Here is a 26,706-nt window from a genome sequence, read left to right as displayed (position 1 = left end):
GCCTAGCCGAGCCCCGGGCCCAGCATGGCCGCCCCGGAGCCGGCCCGGGCTGCACCGCCCCCACCCCCGCCCCCGCCGCCCCCTCCCGGGGCTGACCGCGTCGTCAAAGGTGAGAGGTGGACGAAGCCCTGGGGGCCTGGCCTGAGGAGCTGTGTGAGGGCGGGCGGGAGACCGTCCCCTCTGGAGCGGGCCCGGAAGGGCGGGCGAGTGACTGGCTGCCTCCCTTGGGGAGTGGCCCCTGGGCGGGCCCCTGTCGGGTAGGGCTGAGGCGGTAGCTGAGGCTCCGTGGTCTCCAGCATGCCTTCAGGCCTGAGGCGGGGGTTTCGCTCTCGAGGTCTCCTAGTCGTGGGGGTGAGTCTCCTGGCCGCAGTGAGCCCCTTTCTTTTTCTCCTGGGCCTGTCAAAGCGGCCCAGGGGCCGCGATTAGCTTCCTGCTCCGCGACAGCTGCACGCCTGGCTTGCCTGGGCGGACCGAGGGGCTCGGAGACCTTCAGCCACGCGGGGCCGGGCGATGAGCAGTCAGAAATCACCTCGGCTTTGGCCCACGCCTGCTCCCCAGTGACAGCCGTCCGCCGGATTCGCGCCCAGTTAGCGCCGGCCGCCGGGGTTCGCGCTTGGTCCTCAGGTGTCACTCCACGCGGAAACTGGGGGAACCATGTGGGATTGGGCAAGGTTGAAGAGACAAGGCAGGATTTGGGGGTCCCGGTTTTAAGTGCAGAAAGGATGGAGAAATAGGAACATAAAGAGGAAAAAACCTGGTCGATAGGAAAAAATGTATTTAGCAAACCGTCAACCCTGGTCAAAGGCCAAAAAGGGTTACCCCTCACTTTGTGAACACACACTCACAGAAAAAATTAAATATTTCTCAGGTAGGCAGAATATATGTATGTTTACTGACAACAGGTCAGTAGAAAATTTTAAAATAGAGAAACTGAGGACAAATTGACTATTGCTTAAGATTTCCATGCCCTCTAGGAGAGCCCATCAACTTCAGACACTGCTGTGGAGGTGAAAAACAATTTGAAATTTATTTTTCTTTACCATGCAGCTTGGTCAATAATTTGACATGACTTTAGAAAAAAGTTTTCTTTATTGTATTATGTTTGTTTTGGAAAGTTAGATACTTCTTTCATTTATTTATTTTCATTCAGCTTCTCAAATATACTGGCACAATGTTTAAACACTGTTAGTCCAGTTTTTGCAATTTCACCAGGTATGTTCCCATTAAAATTTTTAAAAACAAGAATACCTTTTTCCTTTGTGTTTTTTTAATTTTAATTTTTCAGTTTGAGCCTCAATAATAACACTGATTTGTATTCAGGCTTGTGTAGACAATTTTTAAAAGTTAGTGGTACATCCAGTTGGGCTGGTCATTGGAATGAGCTGAATAAAGAGTTTATGGAATCCTTGTCCTGTGAAATCTGTATAAAAAGAGATGAAGAGAAAGAACACTGGTAGTCCAGGCATTTATCTTAAGTTTTGTGGGGGTTGGGAACAGACACATGGGCTGTCTCTTCTTTTTCTGATTATGTATCTGTGTTGTATGTTCATTTCCCTGGGCACTTTTCACCCTACTATTAGAAAGGACAACCAGTCACATTCCCAAACAGTGAATTTTTGCTATCCTTATGCTTGTGAATATTCCTGTTTTTTTGTCATACATATGGTAATGTTTTCCCTGTACTGCTTTAATACAGTAAAAATAAGATTGCAAACATAAGGTATATTCCTTAGGGGTGAGTTGTGAATCCACAGCAGTCGTATTTGTAGGTTATTGGTGTGGAATAAAAGTCATTTATTTAGGTAAATAGGAAAAGATTGTGTTGGTATGGAAAATTATATAAATTTATAAAATTATAAATAGAGCTCATGGGTATAAGATCTCATGTACTTAGTAGTATATTCTTCACAAAGACAACTTTGATTTCTTTATGGAATTTGTTAGCAATTTGAATGCTTGATAAGGATCACATGTTTCGAGATGGTGGAAACAGACTAGTTTGCACTGCTCGTGGAATCTCAGCTTCGGCTTCCTCAGAAATTACTGGGAAATTCACCTTTCATACAGAAATCCATTTTTAGATTTCATCGTTGGGCTTCTTTCTTGCCTGCCTTCTTTCAGTAATTGTACTGTAATGTTTTATTTGAGGATAGAGAACACCCTTTCCAGAAAATCAGGACCACAGTGCTAGTTCAACTTGTTAAAATCCAGATTTCTCAGAAGTCTCGTATGTGCTAGTTTTGCATCTATACCATTTCATAGTAGTAATATTATGGAGATCATCATTCGCATTCAATACAGGTAGTGTTTTACTTTCTGAAACTTTTCCTTCTTATCTCTAAATTTTATGCTGTTGCACTTCTACTTAGTAGGCCGGTTTTGAAGGGGATATAAGATCTTTCTGTGTTTAAGATCACATGCCTGAAGTTCACTTCATGTGAAGTTTGAGATCTGGGAATACTGGAGGTGATTCATGTATTAATGTAATTAGCTTTTTACTGAAATTATTATATCGCTCATTATGGATGAATAGGTTTCCTGGTTGGTTCAGGCAAATTCATTTCTGAGCCTACTCTGCTGCTGGCTCAGGTCAGATTTTTCTGTTTGCAAGTTGTTATAGCCCAGTGGTTTAGCTGGGCTAATATGCCCTCTTAACTATTTTGTGTTAAGCATTTTTCTGTTCTTCAGCTAAAATAAGAAGTTGGAAATAAAATAGAAACAAACTAGGAAAAATAGCCAATTGTATCTGCATAAGTGCCTTACTGACACATCAACAAAATTGGTATGGTAATTGAAGCATAAAACCCTGAATTAATGTATATTGCTCTCCCTCTTCCCCCTGCCCCCAATTTACTTGACCTGAATTGTCCAGATGCTACCTTTTATTTCTAGATATTTTTAAATACTTCTTGTAAGTGCTTTATGCTGTATAAATGAGGTCCAGATTTGTAAAACTTGACTGTCTCTTGAGATTATTAAATCTGTTAGTCTTGATATAAAAATTCACTTTTATCACTTAGAGTGCATTGTCTATATTGTGTACATATTCATTTAATATGCACATTGTGACTCAACTTTCTTTTGCATTCAATATTTTTTCTTTATTTCCTAGGTTATATTAACCTTATGTCTTAAATGATCAAGTCTTTCAGATTGAACAAAATGCTGAAGTGTGTATGTGTTTTAAGCTGATAAATTATTTCTGATGAGCAGACTTACCATTCATTTAGGTTCTGTTGCCAGCTGCCTTCCTTATAAATCTTAGGTCATTTGGCTCAAGAATTGTCTAGTACCTTAGCTTTATTGGGATTGCTTATTTTCATTACAGATTTTTAGATGACCCACATACATCTTTCAGTCACATGGCTATTCCAGTGTTTCTTGCTAGTTCTATTTCATCATAATTTATAGCAACTTGAATTTTAATTTTTGTTTACAAAATTTATTTTGTGGACTTACCTATCCAAAAAGATAACTTTAAAAAAAATTATTTATTTATTTTGTATGAGAGAGAGAACCAGCAGGTGAGGGGCAGAAAGGGAGGAGGACAGAGGATCAGAACCAGGCTCTCTGCTGCTGACAGCAGAAAGCCTTTTGCAGGACTTGAACTCAAAAACCGTGAGATCATGACCTGAACTGAAGTCTGATGTTTAACTGACTGAGCCACCCAGACACTTCTAAAAAGATAACTCAAAATGATTTTTCTTTTTCCTTCTACCCCCATTAAACTGTTAAGCATACTAAAATAAATCTTTAGTACCATGTGTCCTAGAGAAAGCAAGGGAACAGAGAAAATTCTGTGTGTGTGTGTGTGTGTGTGTGTGTGTGTGTGTGTGTGTGTGAGAGAGAGAGACAGACAGACAGAGATAGAGATGGAGGGAGGAATAGAGGGAAAGAGAGAGAACATTGTGGTAACGGTCATCTTAGAAGGAAAATGCCAAGGATGAAAGACAGCTGCTCAGTTGTAAAGCAAAAGCTTCAGGTTCCAGAGCTATTTAATGAATTAGCAAGAATCGCAAGGAAAAGTTTGGTGAAAAGAATCTTGATTTATTAAATGAGGTTTATCTTAATACCAACCATATGACTTCATTTCATTTTTTCATAGAAGTGTTTATTTACACATAGAGATAAAATTAGCTGAAGATAATTGAGCATCCTTATATCTTGTGTAAAATTAATTTTGGAACACCAGAATAATTAAATAGCAAATATTTATTAAATACTTGCTGTAAATGCCTGCTGTATGTTAAGAGCTGTAGGGAGACAACAGAAGAACACCCTTGGTCCTTGAAATAAATATTTGTCAAAAGTTTCTTATATATGTCATAAGGATGGATCATTAATTGCTAGGTAAGTGACAGAGCCAGTGACTCGTTTGGGTTCAGCAGAGATGGTGATGGTGATGACTCTGGACTGGAATGGTCTAACAAGGGTTTGTATAGGAAGAAAGAGGCCTTGAAGGAAGGGTACGATATAAATAGGCAGAGGATTGGGACTCTTTATTGTGCAACATTTATTGAGTACCAAAGCATAATTATTAGGCATTGACAGACTTGGTTTAGATACAGTTAGGTAAGATTCTCTTGGAGTGTTGGCAGTCTAGTGAGGGAGATATTGGAAATAATATAACAGATTTTGTACAAAGTGCTATTGGACTGTAAAGAAGGAGTTGACTCTTATTTGGAGAAAAAGCATCAATGAGAGGATTATGTTTTGAGGTGGGCCTTGAAGGCAGAGAAGAATTTTTCTAGAAAGAAGGCAGGACTGGAGTAGGGAAAACAGAAGGAAAGGCATGGAGTTTGGGAGTGGGGGATGGGGAGGAAGCTTGAAAATGTGTGTGTGACAGTATATAAAGTGCTTGGCTAGGGGTGGCAGGAGGCGAAGTTGGAAACAGTCTTTTGTACACTAACTTGAGGAGCTGAAACTTAAGCTAATAAGCAGTATAGCCTTTGGGTAATTAAGAACACAGGCTCTGGACAAGACACTTAATATCACCAAGCTTGAGTGTTCTCACCTGTAAAATAGAGTTAATAAAGTATTATTATGGGGTTTTTGAAGGATTAATGGAGATGGTCCAAATAAAGTACGTACCTCAGTGCATGGCCTGGCACTTGATAAATAGTCAACCAATGGTAGCCATTATTATTATTAAAGATTTTAAAATAGAAGAATGATCCAGTATCTTGGTTTTTGAAAGGTAACGTAGTATTGTATAGAACAAAATAATAGGAGGGGAGAGGGTTAAATTAGAGTATCGGAAGATTGGGGCACTTGGGTGGCTCAGTTGGTTAAGCATCTGACTTTGGCTCAGGTCATGATCTCACAGTTTGTGAGTTTGAACCCCGCATCAAGCTCTGGGCTGACAGCTCAGAGCCCAGAGCCTGCTTCAGATTCTGTGTTTCCCTCTCTCTCTGCTCCTTCCCTGCTCCTGCTCTGTCTCTGTCTCTCAAAAAATGAATAAACATTAAAAAAATTATTTTACAGTATCAGAAGATTAACTATTGAATTTTAGATAGAGTATTCCAAGTTTGTACAGTGGACAAAATGGGAAAGATGGTAGGGGGCGCCTGAGTGGCTCAGTTGGTTAAGCATCCAACTTTGGCGCAGGTCATGGTCTCATGGTTTGGAAGTTTGAGCCTTGCATCGGGCTTGCTGCTGTCAGCACACAGGCTGCTTCAGATCTCTATCCTCCTCTCTCTGTCCCTCCCGTTTTCTCACTCTCTTAAATACAAAAAAATCTTAAAAAAAAAAAAAACCTTAAAAAAATTGTAGTAATTCTAGGGGAATAAAAACGCCTTATTCAGCATCTCAGGAGCAAAGTAGTCTAAAATGACCAAAGTATGATTTAAGAGAATGAGAAGCCAGATATAATGCAAGTTCTGAGTAATATTAGAAGGCAGATTATTTTGGGAACAGGTAAAAGAGCAAAACTTTTTAAGGAAACAATGGTCAGACTAATTTTGCTTTAGGGATTGATTAAATTGAACAATTGTAGTTGGAGGCAGATTGGAATGACATGTAAAAGACTGGGAATGGTCAAATAGAAAAGGATCTTGGAAATAAGTTCCAAGCTTTTTATTCTTCCTTATTTCCACCCCACCCCTTTATCTTTAGTTCTTAAGAAACTACACAAAATTTTTGAGTAGGTTAATCTATCAGTGCTTTGTACAATCAAGGGGGAGAGAAAGTAGAGCGGAATTAGATTTTTTAGTATGCAGAATAATAAGAACTTGAACTAGCATTGCAGCAATGGATATATAAGAAAATGAAGAGAATTTGAAGAATCAATAAGATTTGGAGTCGTGACAGAGAACAATGACACCAAAATTTTAAGTCCCAGTGATAGAGAATGGTGATAACTATGTCAAAAATAAGACAGGAAAGAGAACCAATTTTGAGGGAAAGGTACTATATTCAGATAACCACCACAGACTAAAAGGAATCTAAGGAGGGGCGCCTGGGTGGCTCAGTCGGTTAAGTGTCCGCCTTCGGCTCAGGTCAGATCTCATGGTTCGTGGGTTCGAGCCCCGCGTTGGGCTCTGTGCTGACAGCTAGCTCAGAGCCTGGAGCCTGTTTCAGATTCTGTGTCTCCCTCTCTCTCTGACCCTCCCCTGCTCCAACTGTCTCTCTCTGTCTCTCAAAAATAAATAAAAAGCATTAAAAATTGTTTTAAAGGAATCTAAGGGATACTTTGAAGTTTTGAAGACTGTCCTATAGGGTTTATTGAATCTTTTCTTAGAGGATGAGGCTAGTGCATGCTTCTGTCCCTAGCACCTGGGTTGGTCATGCCCTTTTCATGATGAGAAGACTTTTGATGACTTGCCATTTTGTTGGTATAGGACAGATTGTACTGGAGTAGCGTTCTGACCTCAATTTCAGCCATGATTCTGCCCTTACTAGTTGAAACACCCTGAGAGCCATTTAACTTCTCTGAACATGTTATCCGATTTGTGAAACAGGAATTAAATCTGCTCTACTAAACTCCCAGGATGCTTCTGGAAATCATGTAGGATTATGTATGTGAAAGTAATTTTGTTTAAAATTTTTTTTGATGTTTATTTTTTTATTTTTGAGACAGAGAGAAACAGCATGAATGGGGGAAGAGCAGAGAGAGAGGGAGACACAGAATCTGAAGCAGGCTCCAGGCTCTGAGCTGTCAGCACAGAGCCCAAAGCAGGGCTTGAACCCACAAACCGTGAGATCATGACCTGAGCCCAAGACGGACGCCCAACCAACTGAGCCACCCAGGCTCCCCTGTTTTTTATTTTTATTTTTTTACATTTATTTATTTTTGAGAGAGCGTGAACAGGGGAGGTGCAGAGAGAGAAGGAGACACAGAATCTGAAGCACAGGCTCCAGGCTCTGAGCTAGCAGCTGAACAGAGCCCGACGTGGAGCTTGAACCCACGGACCGTGAAGTCTTGACCTGAGCCCAAGTCAGACGTTAAGCTGACTGAGCCACCCAGCCACCCCATGTACTTTGTAAACAAAGCAGTATAAATATACTGTCATTGCTGTATAGTGTCAAGATATACAAGTATTTTAGAAACTATATCATTAATTTAATAGGCATTCATTGGTAACAATGTTCTAATCACTATGTAGTGATGAAAGACATAGCCCCCTCCCTTCCAAAGAGTTTATAAGAGTGTGGAGGAGACATACTGACAGTGTAATTGGTAAGTGCCATGATATAGGTCTTCATTATATGCTATGCTATAGGACCACAAAGGAAGGGACACCATTAATCTAGTCTGGGAACATGAGGAAGAATTTTCAAGAATTGAAACACTGAAGTGACATTTTGGGACAAGGAGAGGTTAGATAAAAGATGGAAATAGTGTACCCCCAAACAGTAGGGTATACAAAACTATAAAGATTAAAAATAAGTAATGTAATTTAAAAAATGAAAATAAGGTATCTGGAGTGTATAATGTTATCTGGGATGTGAGGTAGTGACAAAAGATTAGGGTTGGAAATGTAGGCAAGGTTCAGATCACAGGGGATCTTGCATGCCATATGAAGATGAAGAATTTGGATTTTGTATAATAAAGCCAGTCTCAAATCAAGAGAAGTTTCAGATTTGAATTTTAGAAAGCATATTCTGAGTGTTGTAGAGTAGAGAGAATTGGAAAGATTGTAGTACTCCTAGAATAAAAGTCCTCATTCAGTGTCTCAGAACCAAAGGAGCAGAAACAATTCAGGTAATTATTTAGGACCTATTGGCCCTGTAGGGTGAGGAATAAAGAGAATTCTAGGACAATCCTCAATGGGTAACTGTGGGTAATGGTTTAGAGGGGGAAATCATATACTAAATTTTGGACATACGAAGTTTGAGATATGTATGGAATATCCCAGTGGAGATGTTTAATAGTTTATTGGGGATCTGGAGTTTAGGGGAGGGGTCTAGACTGAGCAAGTTTTTTTGTTTTTTTTAAAATAATTTTTTTAACATTTATTCATTTTTGAAAGACAGAGAGAGACAGAGCATGAGCTGGGGAGGGAGAGGGAGACAGAGAATCCGAAGCAGGCTCCAGGCTCTGAGCTGTCAGCACAGAGTCCGATGCAGGGCCTGAACCCACAAACCATGAGATCATGACCTGAGCTGAAGTCGGACGCTTAGCCAACTGAGCCACCAGGAGCCCCTAGACTGAGCAAGTTTTTGTTATTATTATTTAAAAAACTTTTTTTTATGTTTTATTTTGAGAGACAGAAAATGAGTGGGGGAGGGGCAGAAAGAGAGGGAGATACAGAATCGTAAGCAGGCTCTAGGCTCTGAGCTGTTAGCACAAAGCCTGACATGGGGCTGGAACCCAGGGACTATGAGATCATGACCTGGGCCGAAGTCAGGCGCTTAATGGACTGAGCCACCCAGGTGCCCAGCCACTTAGCCCTTTGAATTTTCAAGATCATAAAGATTTAAGTATGTTTAATTTCCTAAAGGAAAGACCCAGTAGAGAGGCAGAGGAAACAGTAGGATCATGGAAAGGGTGTAGAGGGTGACTTGATTGTAGTTAAGAGGTTGGGGGAGTGAGATTCAAGATACAAATAGTGTTTAGTAAAGGATAGGAGAAATTTAAAGATGCATACTGGTGTTGATGTGTGGAGAGGAGCAGGAAAGTGAAATTTGGTTTGAAGGCCTCTGTTTTCTTTGAAATTAGATACAAAGTTGATTTACTGAGTAAGAGATAAAGTGAGTGAAGGGTTCAAGAAAGAGGGGACTGTTCGAAATTTCTACTGAAAAGTATGGGAGACAGAATGTTTAATAGGATTGCTGAGAAGTTCCAATGACCAACTACATTGGGGATGATGAATTTGTAGTAGCACGGGGCCATTTTGATGATTTTATACTTAGCACCCAAGTTTAGAAGCTAATTCATCCAAGAATTGCAGTTTTCCCTTATATATAGATTAAAACAAAAGGGCAAAACAATTTAGGATGTTGTTTAAAAAGTGGGTGAATGAGGGAGTACTTTAAAATTATAAGAAGCAAAGGTATCCAAAGGGAGTTGATAAGGAAGGGTTGTCCAGCTTTTTAATATAATTGAAGAAGAGATGGAGTAATGGCAGTGGCACTGTAAGGATAGGTTTTAATCATTGAGTGAGAGATTGGAGTTCAGGATTTCAGAGGCAGAGCAGTAATTATGACCAAGACTATGGAGTTGAAGTGGAGTGGAACTCAAATCTCTCAGTTCTTAAGTTTTAAATAGATAATTATGTGGACATTGATGATAGGATTTAGCATGGAGAAAGCTTGCAAGCCAGGAGCCAGAGTTGCATGTGAGAAGTGACTAGAAGTTTAGTAGATTGCAGGGACAAGGATAAACTGTCTAGAAGGCATAAATCTCAGAAGAGAAGGTAGTTTTTTCTTAAGTGGAGTGATGAAATTATAAGTGTAATGCAAAGCAACACTTAAAGCCTTCTCTGCTGAGAGTAGTGGAGTGTGGAAAAATGTACAGCATCCATTTTTAAAAAAGTGTTTGAAAAGTGTCCTTCAGGATAACTAAGATTTAATTAACCTAAAGAGATGAAGACACCATTACTGTGAAGATCTAGAGAGAGAGAGAGAGAGTGTGTGTGTGTGTGTGTGTGTATGTAGGGGGAATAGGAATGAGTTTTAAAATACTGGGCACCTGGGTGGCTCAGTCAGTTAAGTGACCAACTTTGGCTCTGGTCATGATCTGACAGTTCACGGGTTTGAGTCCTGCATCAGTGTCTGCTTGTCAGTACAGAGCCTGCTTTGGATCCTCTGTCCCCCTCTCTTTCTGCCTCTCTCTTTCTTAAATAAACATTTTTTATAACAATGGGAATTCTGGAGGCCTAAATGAAAAAAGGATTGAGAAGGAGAACAGCCAAAGATGGCATGGTATAAAAGAAATATGGAGAAAAATTCAGAAGCATAGATGACAGAAGGGACTTTATTTGGATAGTTGCCAATAATGGCAATGATCAGAAGCACAGGACTCTAAATGATTCTTTGTAGTAAAGTTGTTCAATTGGCATAGGCTGCAGGCACCCCAGTTGGTGTTGGTGGCTTCGTGAGACTAATAATTTGTAGTCTTTGGTTAGAGTTGGGGAATAGGAGTTAGTTAATTTCTAGGATTCCTTACCCAGTAGTAGAAAAAGTAAATCTGTGCTATTCCCCTATCCCTGATCAATACGTATTCCTGGTTTTTCCAACTTCCTAAATTAAAACTTGCTTTAGACATTTTTTAAGTCACCATACATTAAGTCTGAATGAAAATAACTTGTGAATGTTATTGATTACTATATAGATGTGTGTGCTTCATGCCAATATTTGAGTTAAAGGAAATTTTTCAACAGAATAGTTGGGTCAAAATGAATATTATAAATCAAGTTTTCTAGTGTTGGAAACTTGGTGATTTGAGATTATTTTGTAGTTGTTTAGTTTTTCCCAGCTAAACCTCATTTTTAGCCGTCTCAGTTATTAACTATTTACATTACATTTACATACATTTGTATTCTGCTTTTTCCCTATCACAAATATAGAAGAGTAGGAAAAAATAGTGTGACAATAAGGAGGAAAAATATATTAGAAGAAAATCCTAGAAAAGCAGGATTAATTGGCTAAAGATGAAATAGAAATAAAAAGAAAAAGTTTACTTAATCTATTTCGAGAGACATGCATGTGCACAAGTGGGGGAGGGGCAGAGAGCAAGGGAGTGGGCTTTGTGCTCAATCTCCCAAACAGATCTCCCAGACTGAATGGTGAGATCATGACCTGAGCTGAGATCGAGTTGGAGGCCTAATTGAGCCATCCAGGTGCCCCAAAAGAAAAAATTTTAAATGCCTAAAAATGGATGGGAATGCTTTAAAATGATTTAGGAATTCCCAAAGAAAGTAGTTGAGAATTTTTTTTTTTTTAATTAGAGAGAGTGAGTGCGCAAGTGGAGAGGGGCAGAGAGACAGAGAATCTTAAGTAAGCGCCATGCTCAGTTCAGAGCCTGATATGAAGCTTTATCCTATGACCCTGGGATCTTGACCTGCACCAAAATCAACTCACATGCTCAACTGACTGAGCCACCCAGGATCCCCCAGAATATTTTTGATGAAAAAAAATTTTTTAACTTTCTGACCAACAGGGTCAATAATTAACCCCCTATTAGGCCAAATTCTGCTTGGTTGGCTTTCTTTTGCCTGGTCAGGTCACAAAGCAGGCTCTGTACCTGAAACTTCATTTTCTACTTTCAGCATTGTGTTGTTAGAACAATGATATAAAGTTTTCATCTGCTTTTATCTATGGTGGCATTTCTTTTTTTTTTTTTTAATGTTTGTTTATTTTTGAGAGACAGAAAGTGAGCAGAGGAGGGGCAGAGAGAGAAGGAAACACAGACTCTGAAGCAGGCTCCAGGCTCTGAGCTGTCAGCGCAGAGCCTGATGTAGGGCTTGAACTCACAAACTGCGAGATCATGACCTGAGCCAAAGTCAGCGGCTTAACCGACTGAGCCACCCAGGCACCCTATGGTGGCATTTCTTTACCTTTCAACCTCTATTTATTCCTTAGAATGTATCCCAGCTAGTCTTGACATGTGAAAGTATGCCTTGAGTTGAAAAAGAAGTAGAAAAGCATAGGTCTATAGGTGACTTACCCATGAGGAGTTTTTTCGATGAATAAAGACATTTTGGCTCTTGGGGGCAATACTTGAGTGTGAATTGCAGTTGAGCATTCATAATGCATGAAAATGAAAGTATGTAGTAATGCTGGTGACTGGTTGAATTGGGGGTGAGAGGACTGGTCTCCCAGTTGGATTTTTAGGAAGTTCTGTGTTTTGAATAGAATTCAGCCACTAGTGGGATTTTGTTGTTGATTATTAGAAAGCATACATAATCTAGAATGCAACATATTAAAGAGTATGTTTTCCTGAATAGAGTGATAAAAAATTTTCTTGTCCTGATGAGAAAAATATGATCCCATCTCAATCTCAGAAATTTGTACTTGAGATATTTAAACTTTTCATTTTGGTAATGTCCCAGAGTACCTTGTGATTTATTTAACAATCAGTTATCAAAATCTGCAGTTCTTAAACATTAGTTTACTTATTAGGGGCAAGTTTGGTCTGTTTGATCTATGGCTAGAGAAAAACATACTTTAACAGAGATTTTTATTTTATTAGACTCTGGACATACTATATTTGGGGGAACAAAATGTATTTTAATGCTTTGTTCTAAATGTGGTAAAAAGTAATGGGAATAAATGTGTTCTAATAAAACAAAGAAGTTCAAATTTCGTTTTACCAGGTATCAAAGAAAGCAAGAGGGGTTGGTGATTTCAAAGTCTTTGAGAGTTGATGGACATTTTTCTGCCTTAGTTCTTATCTCACTTCTAAAGTATTGAGTTCTGGGGCTCCTGGGTGGCTCAGTCGGTTAAGCCTCCGACTTCGGCTCAGGTCAGATCTCACATTCGTGGGTTCGAGCCCCGCGTCAGGCTCTGTGCTGACAGCTAGCTCAGAGCCTGGAGCCTGCTTCTAGTTCTGTGTCTCCTTCTGTCTCTGCCCCTCCCCCTCTCATGCTCTGACTTTCTCTGTATCAAAAATAAATAAAACATTAAAAAAAAATAAAGTATTGAGTTCTTACTGGTTTTTGTTCTAGTAATATAGAGTGTGGTTATTAATTACTCTTTCTCAGGCAATTGACATAATTCTAATCCAGGCTCCTGTTTTAGTTTTTTGTTTAAGTTGAAATGCAAAGAAGCAGTTGATCCTATACATTTCCAGGCTTCTGTTTAATAATTGATAATTGCAGTGATGACTCTGACACATTAAGAAAATACTATATGATATATGCCCAACTATAAAGTGAGTTTTTCCTAAAACAATTTTTATTTCAGAAAAGAGGGAACTACCTTACATTTGAGTCTATATATAGACTCTTACTATAAATTTCTCTCCCTTTGTTTTAAAAAACAAAGTACTATTTGGTAAAGAGTCTAAAACTACTTCAGGCTGATTTTGAATGTGTAATGAGGTCACTTGTCTGAGTCAGTGAAAAGGAATCAAAAAAATTTAACAGATACATAGTAATTTTTCCTAGGTATAACCTCAGAATTGTTCTAGACACTGTTGAAAATAGACCTTTTAGTTTCCCATTCTGTTTAACAAATAGCAGTTTTAGAGTGCTGTTGGTAATTAATTTATGGGAACTATGGCTTAGGATGAATTTGCAGTGATAACATTTTATGTATATTTGAAAAGTTTTGTATCAAACCATTTAGATGGAAGTGAAGATTATTAATCTTTGAAAAGAGTGTTAGAGGACTTAAAAATGCCTCCAGTGATAAGGCATACATTACATACATTTGGTCAAAGATGTGCATAAAGATTCTGAACGAGATGTTTTGTAAAACATAGGAGGTAGGAGGAAAAGCAGTCTTTTGAAATTACCTTTTGTTAATGCTGTTTTAAATCTATATGTATGATGTACCTGGGGGACTCAGTCGGTTAAGTGTCCAACTCTTGATTTGGGCTCAGGTCATGACTCATGGTTAGTGAGATTGAGCCTTGCATCAGGCTCAGTGCTGTGAGCACAGAGCCTGCTTGGGATTCTCTCCCTCCCTCTTCCACTGCCCCTCCTCTGTCAAAAGTAAACACTAAAAAAAATCTATATTTGCATCTAAATGAATTTAAATTTTATAAATATTTATCTATATCTCTAAACATGTCTTTTAAAAATATTTTTTAATGTTTGTTTATTTTTGAGAGACAGAGACAGAGTGCAAGAGGGAGAGAGACAGTTCTGACAGCCCAAAGCCTAACTCACAAACTGTGAGATCATGACCTGAGCCAAAGTTGGATGCCCAACCAACTGAGCCATTCAGGAGTCCCTAAAGTTTCTTTTTCTTTTTTTTTTTTTTTCTTTTTAAAGAGGAACTAGCTCTCTTTTTTTTATGTTTATTTGAGAGAGAGAGAGAGGGAACAAGAAAGAACAAGTAGGGGAAGGGCAGAGGGAGGAAAAGGCAGAGAATCCCAAGTATGCTCCTTGCTGTCAGTGCAGAGCCTGTTGCAGGGTTTGATCTCATGACTGTGAGATCAAGACCTGAACTGAGGGGCACCTGGGTGGCTCAGTCGGTTAAGCCTCCGACTTCGGCTCAGGTCAGATCCTACATTCGTGGGTTCAAGCCCCGCGTCGGGCTCTGTGCTGACAGCTAGCTCAGAGCCTGGAGCCTGCTTCCGGTTCTGTGTCTCCTCTCTCTGTCCCTCTCATGCTCTGTCTCTGTCTGTATCAAAAATAAATAAAACATTAAAAAAAATTATAAAAAAAAAAGACCTGAGCTGAAATAAAGAGTTGAATGTTTGAGCTACCCAGGGGACCCTAGCTCTTTTGTTATTTTAATGTTTATTTATTTTTGAGAGAGAGAGAGAGAGAATAGAGAATCCCAAGCAGGCTCTTTGTAGTCAGTGCAGAGCCTGATGTGGGTGAACTGTGAGATCATGACGTGAGCCAGAATTAAGAGTCAAATGCTCAACCAGCTCAGCACCCAGGCGCCCCTGGAGAATTTCTTTTCAAGTTGAGCAGAAAACATTGTTTTTAACTTCCTTATTATAAACATGGTACGTCACCTTACATTTGGGATTTCTTTCTATTCAGGCTTATGTGGTATTAAGTTACATTTATTGTGCTTCCTTAAGGTGAAGAGTATATAATGTTTTGAGAATTCTGCTAAAAAATGTAATGGCTTAAAGAAAGTTTTACTTATCCTGAAAGAACTTCTAATTTTGAGGCAGTTTATCTCAATAAAGAACATGCTATTTTATATAGATTGACAAAAAGTATAATTTGATTACTCTTTTTTAAAAACCTATAAAAAATTTAACACCTCTATCCAATAAATAAATAAAAATTCCAGCTTTTCAAGTTTTACTCTTATTTATTGATCCATTAATTAGTTTTTATGTTAATATATTAATAATGATTTATTTTTTATTAATTAAAAAAATTGCAGCTGTACCTTTTCCCCCAACACATCGCTTGACATCTGAAGAAGTATTTGATATGGATGGGATACCCAGGGTTGATGTTTTGAAGAACCACTTAGTAAAAGAAGGTCGGGTAGATGAAGAAATTGCACTTAGAATTATCAATGAGGGTGCTGCCATTCTTCGGAGAGAGAAAACCATGATAGAAGTAGAGGCTCCAATTACAGGTATACTTATTTATGTTTTGGATATTGTTTTTTAAATTATACCATTATTTAGTTGCTTGGTTATAGGGCTGCTTATTCTTCAGCCTATGGTATACTAAATTAATATTACATGGACATTATCTTGAATTTCCAAATTATTTTTTGTAATTTGTAAAAATTTTTACCTGTTTTCAGTGAATAAGCATGATTCTAAGTAACTGAATGCAGAAGTTGGTCTAATATGCTTTTGTGAAGGTTTCATCAGTTGTGTTGGCCATAATCCAATTTGATTCAACAAATTCTTATTTACTTTGCTTTCAGTTATTAGGGGCAAATACCTCAATGTCAACATAGTAGTCAATAGAAAGTGTTACGTTAGAATGGAGATTTTATTGCTACCATTTTAATTTTGTAATCTTAAAACATACGCTTGGCTTCTTGAAGAGGAACTTTATAAATTTAGGTGAATATTTTGTCACTAACTACAAATTTCATCATTTTTGTTATATCTTGATCTAGATCTTGAGCACATGTACACCTGGGTACACATCATCCCTATTAGGACTCTTCGTAGACTCTGACTTCCTTCTGAGACTTTTCTTGATAGAATTTACATTATCTCTTATGTGAAAGAAATTAGAATTTAAGTAAAATTTGTTATTTCAGAGGTTTTTTTTTCATATCTAATAATCTTCTTGTTTCAGTGTGTGGTGACATCCATGGCCAATTTTTTGATCTGATGAAACTTTTTGAAGTAGGAGGATCACCTGCTAATACACGATACCTTTTTCTTGGTGATTATGTGGACAGAGGTTATTTTAGTATAGAGGTAATAATCATAATACTGTCATTTGATTTGCTTTTAAGTGTTACAATAGATGATTTCCATTAATTCCTAATAAAATAAGCTCCTTAAAGTACCTATCTTGGGTTCTTTTTAATACCTCTGCATATTCTGAAGTTTTTAGGTAAAATTACTACTTATTCTCTTCTGCCTTTTAAACTATTCTCTTTTCTTTGTATTACTATATTTATGAAATTATAATTGCCATTTTTCCCAGTGGAAAGTATGTGCAAACTGAGGATTCTTTATTGTTCTGTTATCTAGTGGCCCAAAGGAGCTAGTGTTGTTTACCCTCTTGCCCCTGAAGGCATTACCCCATGTGAAAAAAGATTAATTGAATTTTCTCTGATAAAACATACTATAATGCTTTTATTGCTTAAGCCGTAGTGTTTCTATCCCACATTCTATAGCTATTAAGACCCAAGTCTTTTGTGTATTCTGAAAGTATCCATTTCTTTTAAAAAACTTAAGAGGCATTAAAATGACCTATTGACCATTATTTAATAGTACATGGTTTTTTGCTCCTTTTATTTCTCTAATTATATAAATAGAATAAGGTAAATATGGAACAATTTTCATTTTCTAATATATGCATCTCTCTTCTTTTTAAAAATAAAAATGTGGCCATATTATAATGTTGTTCTGTAACTTGCTTTTTTCATATATCTCTATACTGTGATGTCTTTCCAGGTCAGTATATATAAGTTCATAATATTTCTAATAGCTGCATTATATTCTATTAAATAAACCACAATTAATTTCATCAATTCCTTAGGTGTTCTCACATTTTTGCCATTACAAATGATGCTTCAGTGAACCAGGTTATTTATATATCTTTGCATACTTGCTAAATTATTTCTGTGGGGCAGATTCTTGGAGGTAAAATTGTTGGATAAAAGCTTTACTAATAGATACTTCTGTTGAGCATTTACTATGTTCCAAGCATATTGTAAACACTTAACACACATTGATTAATTGAATCCTCACAACAACAATATGAAATAAGTACTGTTACTTTATCCATTTTATAGATGAGGAATCTGAGGCTGTGCCCAAGGACACATTGTTAGTAAGCAGTGTAGCCAGTCTTATTCCAAGCCTGTACTCTTAACTACCTCTCCCAATAGATAATTGAAGCTTTACCTGGTGCATTTCCATGCTGGTTCCTGTTGTTTATATCCCCTTCTCCAGTATTTTTAACCTCCTTTCTGAGGTACACTAGTATTCATAGTGAGGAAGGAGTTCAGGACCCTGTCTACCCAGATTCACCCCCCACCCTGCCCTGAGTTGTTCTTTTATTCATAGTTTCTTCATCAGTCACCTTAAACTTCCTCCACCATTTCAAGGAAATCAGAAAATAGCCCTTCTTAACAAAAAGATTGGGAGCTTTGACAAAAACAACAAAATGAACAATTTTAGGAAGCTTATTGGGAACTAAGTATATTGGTGTTTATGTCCTTGTATTAGAGTGTTTTACAGCTGACTCTTTTAATATATTTTACTGTTACAAAAGGAAAATAATAAAAGAATCAAACTAAGCGAAAGACAGGTAAAGTTTAATAAGTATTTCCTTGGCTTAATTTCTTTTTTTCTTTGTGGATAAAATGAAGGTGTGAAAAGTTACAGATTTTAATATTTAATTTGTTAAAAATAAAGTTTGTTTTTCTTCTTGTGTATAATTATATTTCCACATGAAATGTCTTGCCTTTTTTATTTTTACCAAATAAGTAAACTATGAGTTTCTTATGTTAAATCTATTTAGAGGGGTGCCTGGCTGGCTCAGTCAGTAGAGCATGTGACTCTTGATCACAGGGTTGTGAATTTGAGCCCCATGTTGGGTGTAGATATTGCTTAAAAATAAAAGCTTAATAAATAAATAAATCTATTTAGAGAAAAGCATCTGCTATACTGTTTATTTTAATATTCTTCTTATTTAAAAATTACACTTTCTTTGAATCAGTTCAGATTAATAAGCACCTACCTGCTGTAAAGCAACAAGTATAACCAACAAAACAAACACAAAAAATGGGTATTGCCTTCGTAAGGCAGCATGGCATAATGCTTAAGATCAGAAGATCAGATTCCTATCCCTTACCTAAAAGATTTGTGATTTCAGACCAGTTACTTGAGCTCTTTGCTTCAGTCTCCTCGTTTATAAAATAGGGATCATAATACATACTTCATAGGGTTGTTTGAGGAACAAATAAGGGGTATTACATATTTAGTGCTTGACACATTGTAAGTACTTCTTTTGCCATTTGGTAGGTACTTTTCTAGGAGTGGAGAATGAGAGTGTGAATAAGATGACAAAGTCCCTGATTTCGTGGAGTTTTTATTTTAGTAAAGGACGAAGAGAAAAAGATAGTAAAGAATAATACTGTAAGGACAATGGGGTTAGAGGAAAAGGAGCAAAGATCAAACAACTTAAACAAAAATATATAAGTTAAGCTCACTCAAAATGTTTTCTTTTGCAGTGTGTCTTATATTTATGGGTCCTGAAGATTCTTTACCCAAGCACATTATTTCTTCTGAGAGGCAATCATGAATGCAGACATCTTACTGAATATTTTACCTTTAAGCAGGAATGTGAGTACTGCCATGAGAAATATTTTCAGTTTCTCAGTAATCTTTTGGAGTGATATGGGTAGTAAGAGTTTGGAAACTTTATAGTGCAACATTAAGAACAGATTTTGTATCCAAACACATAAAGCTTTAAGGATGATTGTCAAGAGCTCTCTAGTGGTTGACGATGTTTCATTCAGACATTTTCATTTCAGTATTTTTCTATTAGGTTTGCTTTTATAGATATATTTAAAAACAGTTTTGAGTTTTGTGTGTAGTTTCAATGTTTAAGTGATTTTTTTTAACAGGAAGATTAAAAACCAAAAGGAAACAAAATTGTTCTTGCAGTAGAGCCTTTTGTCCCCCAATATTGAAGCTCTCTCATGAAGCTTCTTAAATTACTCATGCTGTCATCATTGCAGATTGTTTCAAACACACTGTTAATGATTGAAATTCTTAACCTACAATGTTTACCTCATTTCTCTCTTAAATTATTGTGACAATGGCAATGTATAATAGCCAGAAGCAGTAATGTGATATAGGGCAGTATTTGACCTTTTTTCACATCTCTTAACTGTGTGCTTATTAAGTTAATATTCATGACTATATTAAGTCTTAGAGTTAAGTTCCAAGAGTATAAATAATTTCAGAATTATGGAGACTCATTATCCAGTAAAGATCATATTACTAGAGACTTTCAGTAAAAGAAGAAAAATATAGTGGTAAGTAATGGCAGAGGGGGCAGAGTCATAGAACTTTAATGATGAGGTAGGTAACCTAAATGAATAGGTTATGAAAAATAACTTAATAAAAATAATAAACAAATGAATAAAATATAAGACCTGGAACATGCATTCACCCAAAAGCAATCAATTTAAAAATTTTATTAAATCACAGTGCTGGAAAATAGATCTGTTAGCAGACTACCAGTTTAGAACCTCTGGTTGCTGGATATAGATTTTCTCATAATTGAATGTTATAGTATTAAAAATGGAAAAAGGAATTGAGCTCTTTTTTCTTTCAAGATAATCAACAAAATTCCAGCAAAAATGTAAAGTATCAGGAATTTAAAGATATAAAGGATCAAAGGCATCTCAGTAAAACTAAGTAACAGTTGGATTTGGTGGGGTTTTCTATCTTTTGTTATTTTGGCTTCCTGGTTCACTGCCCATTTTAAGCATTCATTGTAGACTAGAGGAACCTCTCTATGTCTCCAATATATGAATAAGATATCTTTTCCTTTTATTTTAATTGGGTGGACCTTGAATTTTGTTGTGATGATGTAGTCAGCTTCCCTGTAATAAGAAAGTAGTCACTGACTCTTACAGTAAAACAAAGTATTGAAACTATTTTAGCGTTAAGTATAATTTTAATGTAGCCTTACCTGGCCTATAAAATAGATAAAGGGTTGAGCTGTTTTTAGAAATTTAACTTATTTATTTTAAGTAATATTTTATGATGATCTGCATCCCAAAGTAAATTTAGAGACTGCAAATATTTTATCTTCATAAGACCAATACCACTGCTTATTTTATTGATTTTCATGCTTTCCTTTTTAGAAAAAATTGTATATAGTAAAAATCACTCTTGGTAGTGTTTAGTTTTGAGTTTGACATGTACATAGAACTGCCTACCATAACAGTCGTGATAAAGAAAAATTTCATTGTTCCATAAATTCCTTTTTGCTGCCTTTTTATAATTACCCCTTTATCCACTCTCAACACCTGGATGCCACTTGGCTGTCATCCGTGTCTATAATTTTCTTGGCTTGGTTTCAGCAGTCAATTATAGAAGGTAGGTAGGTAGGTAGGTAGGCACCTTGGTTGGTCAGTCGGTCCATTGATAGGTCGATCTTCAAAATGATAAACTAGTATTGTAATTTTCAATTATTTTTCTTCTAGGTAAAATTAAATATTCAGAAAGAGTCTATGAAGCTTGTATGGAAGCCTTTGATAGCCTGCCTCTTGCTGCACTTTTAAATCAACAATTTCTTTGTGTTCATGGTGGACTTTCACCAGAAATACACACACTGGATGATATTAGGAGAGTGAGTATATATTATAGTTCCAAGGTTGATTCCTATTGATAGTACTTTGATGGGTAGAGAGTAGAAGCTTTAACTTCTCTTCACTGTCTAGATTAGTAATGGTAAAAATTACTGTACTGATATTTTAATATCCTCTTACCATTCAGAACAATGTAGTATGGACAGTATTCAAAGTTGGTACCTCTTTCCTGTGTCCATTCTATTCTCACTTTTGACAAGTTATTTTCTTTTCTTTGTTTCTTTCTTTTCTTTCTTTCACAGTTAGATAGATTCAAAGAGCCACCTGCATTTGGACCAATGTGTGACTTGCTATGGTCCGATCCTTCTGAAGATTTTGGAAATGAGAAATCACAGGAACACTTTAGTCACAATACAGTTCGAGGATGTTCTTATTTTTATAAGTAAGGAAAAATATCCAAGATTAAACACATTTTAGTTGTTAAAATAGCATATATTTCATATAGAAAACCATTATTTTACTTAATTTACTTTTTTCCCCCACAGCTATCCAGCAGTGTGTGAATTTTTGCAAAACAATAATTTGTTATCGATTATTAGAGCTCATGAAGCTCAAGATGCAGGGTAAGAATTCTGTTTCCCTGACCCAAATTAACACCTTATGTACAAATCAAACTTAGTAACTCATAATTGATGCTTTACGATGCATATTAAGCTATTTGTTTTACAGCTATAGAATGTACAGAAAAAGTCAAACTACAGGGTTCCCTTCATTAATAACAATTTTTTCGGCACCTAATTACTTAGATGTCTACAATAATAAAGGTAAGATGTTGTTGATAAAAAAAATTGTTAAACAACTTAGCTTTTTTATTGACTTATTTTTTTTAAATAATGGAAAAGAGGCATTGTTTAAAACTGTAACTATCCAAATCTCATTATAAAGAAGTATAAGATATAAGGGAGGGGAGAGAATAAGAAATAAAAACCAAAATGTGAAACTTCTCATATGTAACCATTACACAGCTTGTCAGTCATAAAAGCTATCTTATAAAAGAATGCTCTGAATTAAGTCAAGAAATCAAAACATGATTTTCTAAAACTCCCCTTTCTTAAATCTTTCCCCTTATAATCAAGAAAATGTTTTCTTGTCTGCTTAAAGCTCCTGCTGCTGCTTTGATCATTTCACATATTTGCACTGTATAGTTAATTTAGTTTATCATGATTCTTGTTTTATGTCCACTGATCTAGATTCTGTTTCCCTTTCTTATTCCCTACTTTTACTTCTACAGTCTTATCATTGCCCTGTGAAGATTTGTAGTTGAACCTTCTTTAATTAATTCATTCTGACCTCCATTTCAGAGATATATTCTTCCTTTCCTTTTACTACTCTTTTTTCCTTGTATATATTTTTTCTTGATCTCCTGTTCTACTAGTTTCTATTCCCTCTCCTTTTGTCCAGATTTGATCTGTGTATAATAATTGGATTTCATTTAATTTTGAACATAGCTTATTGACAGATAATCCCAAAGGATCTTAATATAATTAAGTGTGTGCCAAGGACAATAAAGATCAGGTTGGGTATGTTTATGTAGTTCACATTTTCAGAAGAGAAAATTAGAAGCTAGCCTTTATTCTGTCTTGACATGTCTGGAATTCAGTTGACTATGCCATAGTTTATAGGGTCACTGGAACAGATGTGCCAGGAGGAAAGAACAGAAGGTTAGAGACTTTTGAAAGTATTAGAGAGATAATGAGGTCATTGCTAAATATGGGTCATGAAGTTCAAAAAAGGAACAGAATAAGAAGGCTGTTTTTTTTTAAGATGATGGTTAAAAGATTAAAACATTTGTCTGAGATCAAATGGTAGCATGCTATATAATAACTTTAATACAGCATATACTACAAAAACTTAATACTTAACATTAATTACCAAAACAACCATACCATCGACTGAGTTGCAAATCTTCAGAAGCTAGTATCAGTGTAGCCTCTAAGGATTATGCCAGTGCTAAAATATCCTTTTAGATTATAGTTCAGTTTACAAACTTCAGAACCTCTGAAGAAATTATCTAACGATACGTGGCTTCACTTTTGAGAAAAATTGTATCTAAATTTTGACTCCATTCTCAAGAACAGAATAGAGTGCTACATTGAACTTTGTACCAGCGTTCTACTACCTCAACAGTGATTTCTCCTTGTCAGCATTATAAGACCTAGTGTTCAGTGCTCAGTTGATTACTGTCTTATTGGTTGTCCTCTATCATTTTTACTTAGGAGGTAAAGGGATTACTTTTCTGAGTATTCGGAAAAGAAACTCAAACCATTGAATCTGTCTTGTCAAAATCAGATGTCTCTTAGTAGTGATTAGTCTGTACATAATGTTAATGATTTGAGTGCCTACATGGTATGGGTGTGTTTGTAATGTTTCGTTCCATCTATAAGGCAATTTTCTAGATTCTTTTTCTGACTCTTGTTTTGTTTTAAAGCTGAAAGCTTGGTATCAGCCCCTAATTTCTGAGGCTAAATTTAAAATACGTTTATTTCATAAGGGAAACAAACATATTACTTGTGACTTTGTATTAGCCAGAATCCCACATCTAGGAATTTAACATTTGCATTTTCATTAAAATGGAAAAAAAAATTAACCACATAATTATTATAATATCTACAGAGCATTTTATGCTAAGAGCATATACTTTCATGTGAAATACATTCTCTGACCATAAAACAAACTTCTGAGATAGGTAGGGTGGACATAATCTATTTTATAAATGAGAAATTGGTTAGTTAAATAATTTACTAAGCATTACGAAGATAGTACCTGCTAAAGCTTAGATTGGAATCTAGCCCATCTAACCCAGAGTTCCATAAAATAGTATAACCAGTGGCTGAAATCTATGTAGTTAATTTCAGATATTATTTCTTTTAACATATTGAAACATTAGAAGGATACCTGAAATTGAGATGAGTATGTTACCTTTGGGTTATAATATTTTTAATGGAATTTTTTCTAAATGAAGTAAAATATTTCTTTGTGGTAGTTTCACTTGATTTCCCATATTAAATAAAATAAATACATTTATATAATCATAAAAAAATACTTTTTTCTGGGTTTTGTTTTGTTTTTTGTTTTATTACCATTTAGCTATCCTTTTCAGGTTGCCTGCAACTAAAAAGATACTCTTAAATTCCTTCAACTTGTATGAAATTTTAAACCTAGAAAATTGCTCATTGCCATTCTGTGTTTCCTCTAAAAATTGAGTTTTCACAATTTTGGATTTAGTAAAAGTGCATGTTCATCATTAAATTATGAAGTGAAACAAACATTCTAGAAATAATCTGGAAATTTTATTAATAATAAGTGTAGATATGACTAGCTTTATATAAAAGTGTGTTAAAAACAAGTGTGTTTTTAGTTCCTGTCTCCCTCAGCTAGTCCTTATTCAACTCACCCCCTTGATTCCCTACCCTGTTAAAATAATATTTTCTGCTTTTATGTGTTTTAGACTTTTGGAGCTAAAGACAAATTGTTATATTCACATTCAAACTTCTCTTGCAGCTGCTGTATTAAAGTATGAAAATAATGTGATGAATATTCGACAGTTTAACTGTTCTCCACATCCTTACTGGTTGCCCAATTTTATGGATGTCTTCACATGGTCTTTACCATTTGTTGGAGAAAAAGGTATGATTTTTATTTTTTTTTTAATACTCCAGTTTACTATTGCAGGCACATACTTAACTAAAGGAAACTGCAGTCTCGTTTCACTGTGGGTTCAGCTCTACTGTGTCAGTGGGTGTGGATATGAGAGCCTCAAAGATATTTTGGTTAGCTGTTTATAGCCCCCATGTGAGGGTGTCTGGGGGACTGGAGGAGACTTATAAATAGCCTGATGTTGTCTTCAGCTGTTGGGTTTTACTTTCTGCTTTTCTTTAGCTTAAATCTTTTATAAGGAATGGAGGGAGAGCTTTGCTTTGGAATGGACACTTTTGTATATTTTAACACCACTTTTGGGGGATATCAGAGTATTTTATGGGAGAACTTAAGAGCCCTAGTTTTGAGCAATGTTAGTCATATTTTAGCAGTTCTATACTCTGAGAAAAATGATAAAGAGAAATTCAGGTTCAAAACTAGTATTTGTTTTCCTATATAAAATATGTATACAAATTTAGTGGTGATGCTTTCTTATAATTTCCAATAATATATTATTATTGCTAAATAGGCTTATTAAGAGAACATAAATGCTATTTAAGAAATTTTTTTCTGTTTTTTTTTAGTTTTATAGAAATCTTAGGATTTCCTTACTTTATCACATTCTTCTTTTCCATTTAGTGTTAATTTTTCCACAAGGCAATGCCTCAGTTACCATATGTGGGAAATAAGAGTATGAGAGTACAGATATGCTTGTAAAACATTTTGTTCTATATTCCTCTCTATTTTTTCTCACCTCTTCCATGTTACAAAATGTTCCTTTCTGTTTGAGATATGATATTTCTACCAATGCAATTTTGGGTTCTAAAATACAGAGCTAATACTTAAATTGTGTATATTAAACAGACTTTTAAAGATTGCCTTCAGTCTTCATCAGTTACTCAGTAGGTCAACATTAAATTAATATGGAGATAGAATTACCCACTTTAGCATTTGAGAAGGGGGCCAGTAAAGGGCTTAGGTACACGGGATGCATTACACTTATAACCTTCTATCTTTGGTGTATGAGAAATAGTTCAATCATAGCATCATCAGGCTAAAGGGAATTTAAGAATTCATATTGCTCATTCTCATGCCTTTAGGCTAGACTTCAACTCAACTATTTTAATGTAATGTGAGTGGGGTTGGGGGTTGGAAAGATAGGGGAGGATAAGGTAGAAGGAAAATGGACATTTCATGGATTCTAATTTGATTCTCTAATGCCTCTGCAATAAAGAAATACAGTACTTCACTATATCTAGTATAAATATTTATGTTATGAGAAAAGAAATAGGGATAATACCTTTTCTCAACTAATGCACCTATCAAAAACCAGGGCATAATAGAATCTAGAAACTAATAGCGAACTTAATAATCATGTAGTCTAACTCCTTTTGAGAGATGAGAAAATTTAATCTAGTTTGGGGAGATCTCTCATAAGTAAAGACGGAGAATCAAGTGTTCCTACATTTGAAGTCTGCTACTAAGTAATCTTCTGTTCTTTTTTTGCCACTTTAAATCATCTTATAAAGATGAGGAAGTATTCAAACCTTTTGACCATTTTTGTTTTTTTTTCCTGTGGATCTTCTCCAAATTATTCATATCTTTCTAAAAATGTGAAGCTCAGATTTGAACATTATACTCAAATAGAATCCTAACTAATGTTGAGCACAGTAAGATTTTTTCAAACTCTTTGCATATTTTTCCATTTTAATGCATGTTAGCTGTCTAGATAGCCTAACTACTTGATTCTAATAAAAATTTGCTTTTGTCGTGAATAACAGTGAATGATGTCTCATTGTTCCACTTTGAAAAAGCCAATTTTACTCTGATCTAGTCTCTGAGAAGCAACTGAAGCCAGAGGCTTCCTTAGAGGCTGAGTGAATCCTAAAGTTAGATGAAATCTGTATTTTTAACCATTTGGGGGCTTTTTATTTCTTAAAAAAAAAATCCAATGTTGGA

At 36.0% G+C, this 26,706-nt stretch overlaps 1 protein-coding gene and 1 long non-coding RNA gene across 4 annotated transcripts in view; one reads left to right on the top strand and one right to left on the bottom strand.

The window, feature by feature from the left end:
- The window catches only part of LOC115285549, a 6,098-nt gene extending 5,802 nt beyond the window's left edge, over nt 1-296 (bottom strand). Inside the window, exon 1 of the long non-coding RNA XR_003905575.1 lies at nt 97-296. This is a non-coding gene — a long non-coding RNA (uncharacterized LOC115285549). The remainder of the gene's footprint in view (nt 1-96) is intronic.
- The window catches only part of PPP3CB (protein phosphatase 3 catalytic subunit beta), a 52,183-nt gene continuing 25,501 nt past the window's right edge, over nt 25-26,706 (top strand). For 2 of the 3 annotated variants that reach the window (XM_029931938.1, XM_029931937.1), the window contains exons 1-9: nt 25-109; nt 15,460-15,660; nt 16,344-16,468; nt 18,958-19,069; nt 20,947-21,092; nt 21,354-21,493; nt 21,597-21,674; nt 21,781-21,875; nt 24,613-24,738. In XM_029931938.1, the coding sequence (XP_029787798.1) occupies nt 25-109; nt 15,460-15,660; nt 16,344-16,468; nt 18,958-19,069; nt 20,947-21,092; nt 21,354-21,493; nt 21,597-21,674; nt 21,781-21,875; nt 24,613-24,738 (1,108 nt within the window). The remainder of the gene's footprint in view (nt 110-15,459; nt 15,661-16,343; nt 16,469-18,957; nt 19,070-20,946; nt 21,093-21,353; nt 21,494-21,596; nt 21,675-21,780; nt 21,876-24,612; nt 24,739-26,706) is intronic. The other variant, XM_029931939.1, reaches the window with a different exon arrangement.

This window comes from Suricata suricatta, chromosome 2 (genome assembly GCF_006229205.1).
Source record: "Suricata suricatta isolate VVHF042 chromosome 2, meerkat_22Aug2017_6uvM2_HiC, whole genome shotgun sequence".
NCBI lineage: Eukaryota > Metazoa > Chordata > Mammalia > Carnivora > Herpestidae > Suricata > Suricata suricatta.
The sequence above is the reverse complement of the archived record's forward strand: the minus strand, read 5'-3'. Positions and strand labels throughout refer to the sequence as shown.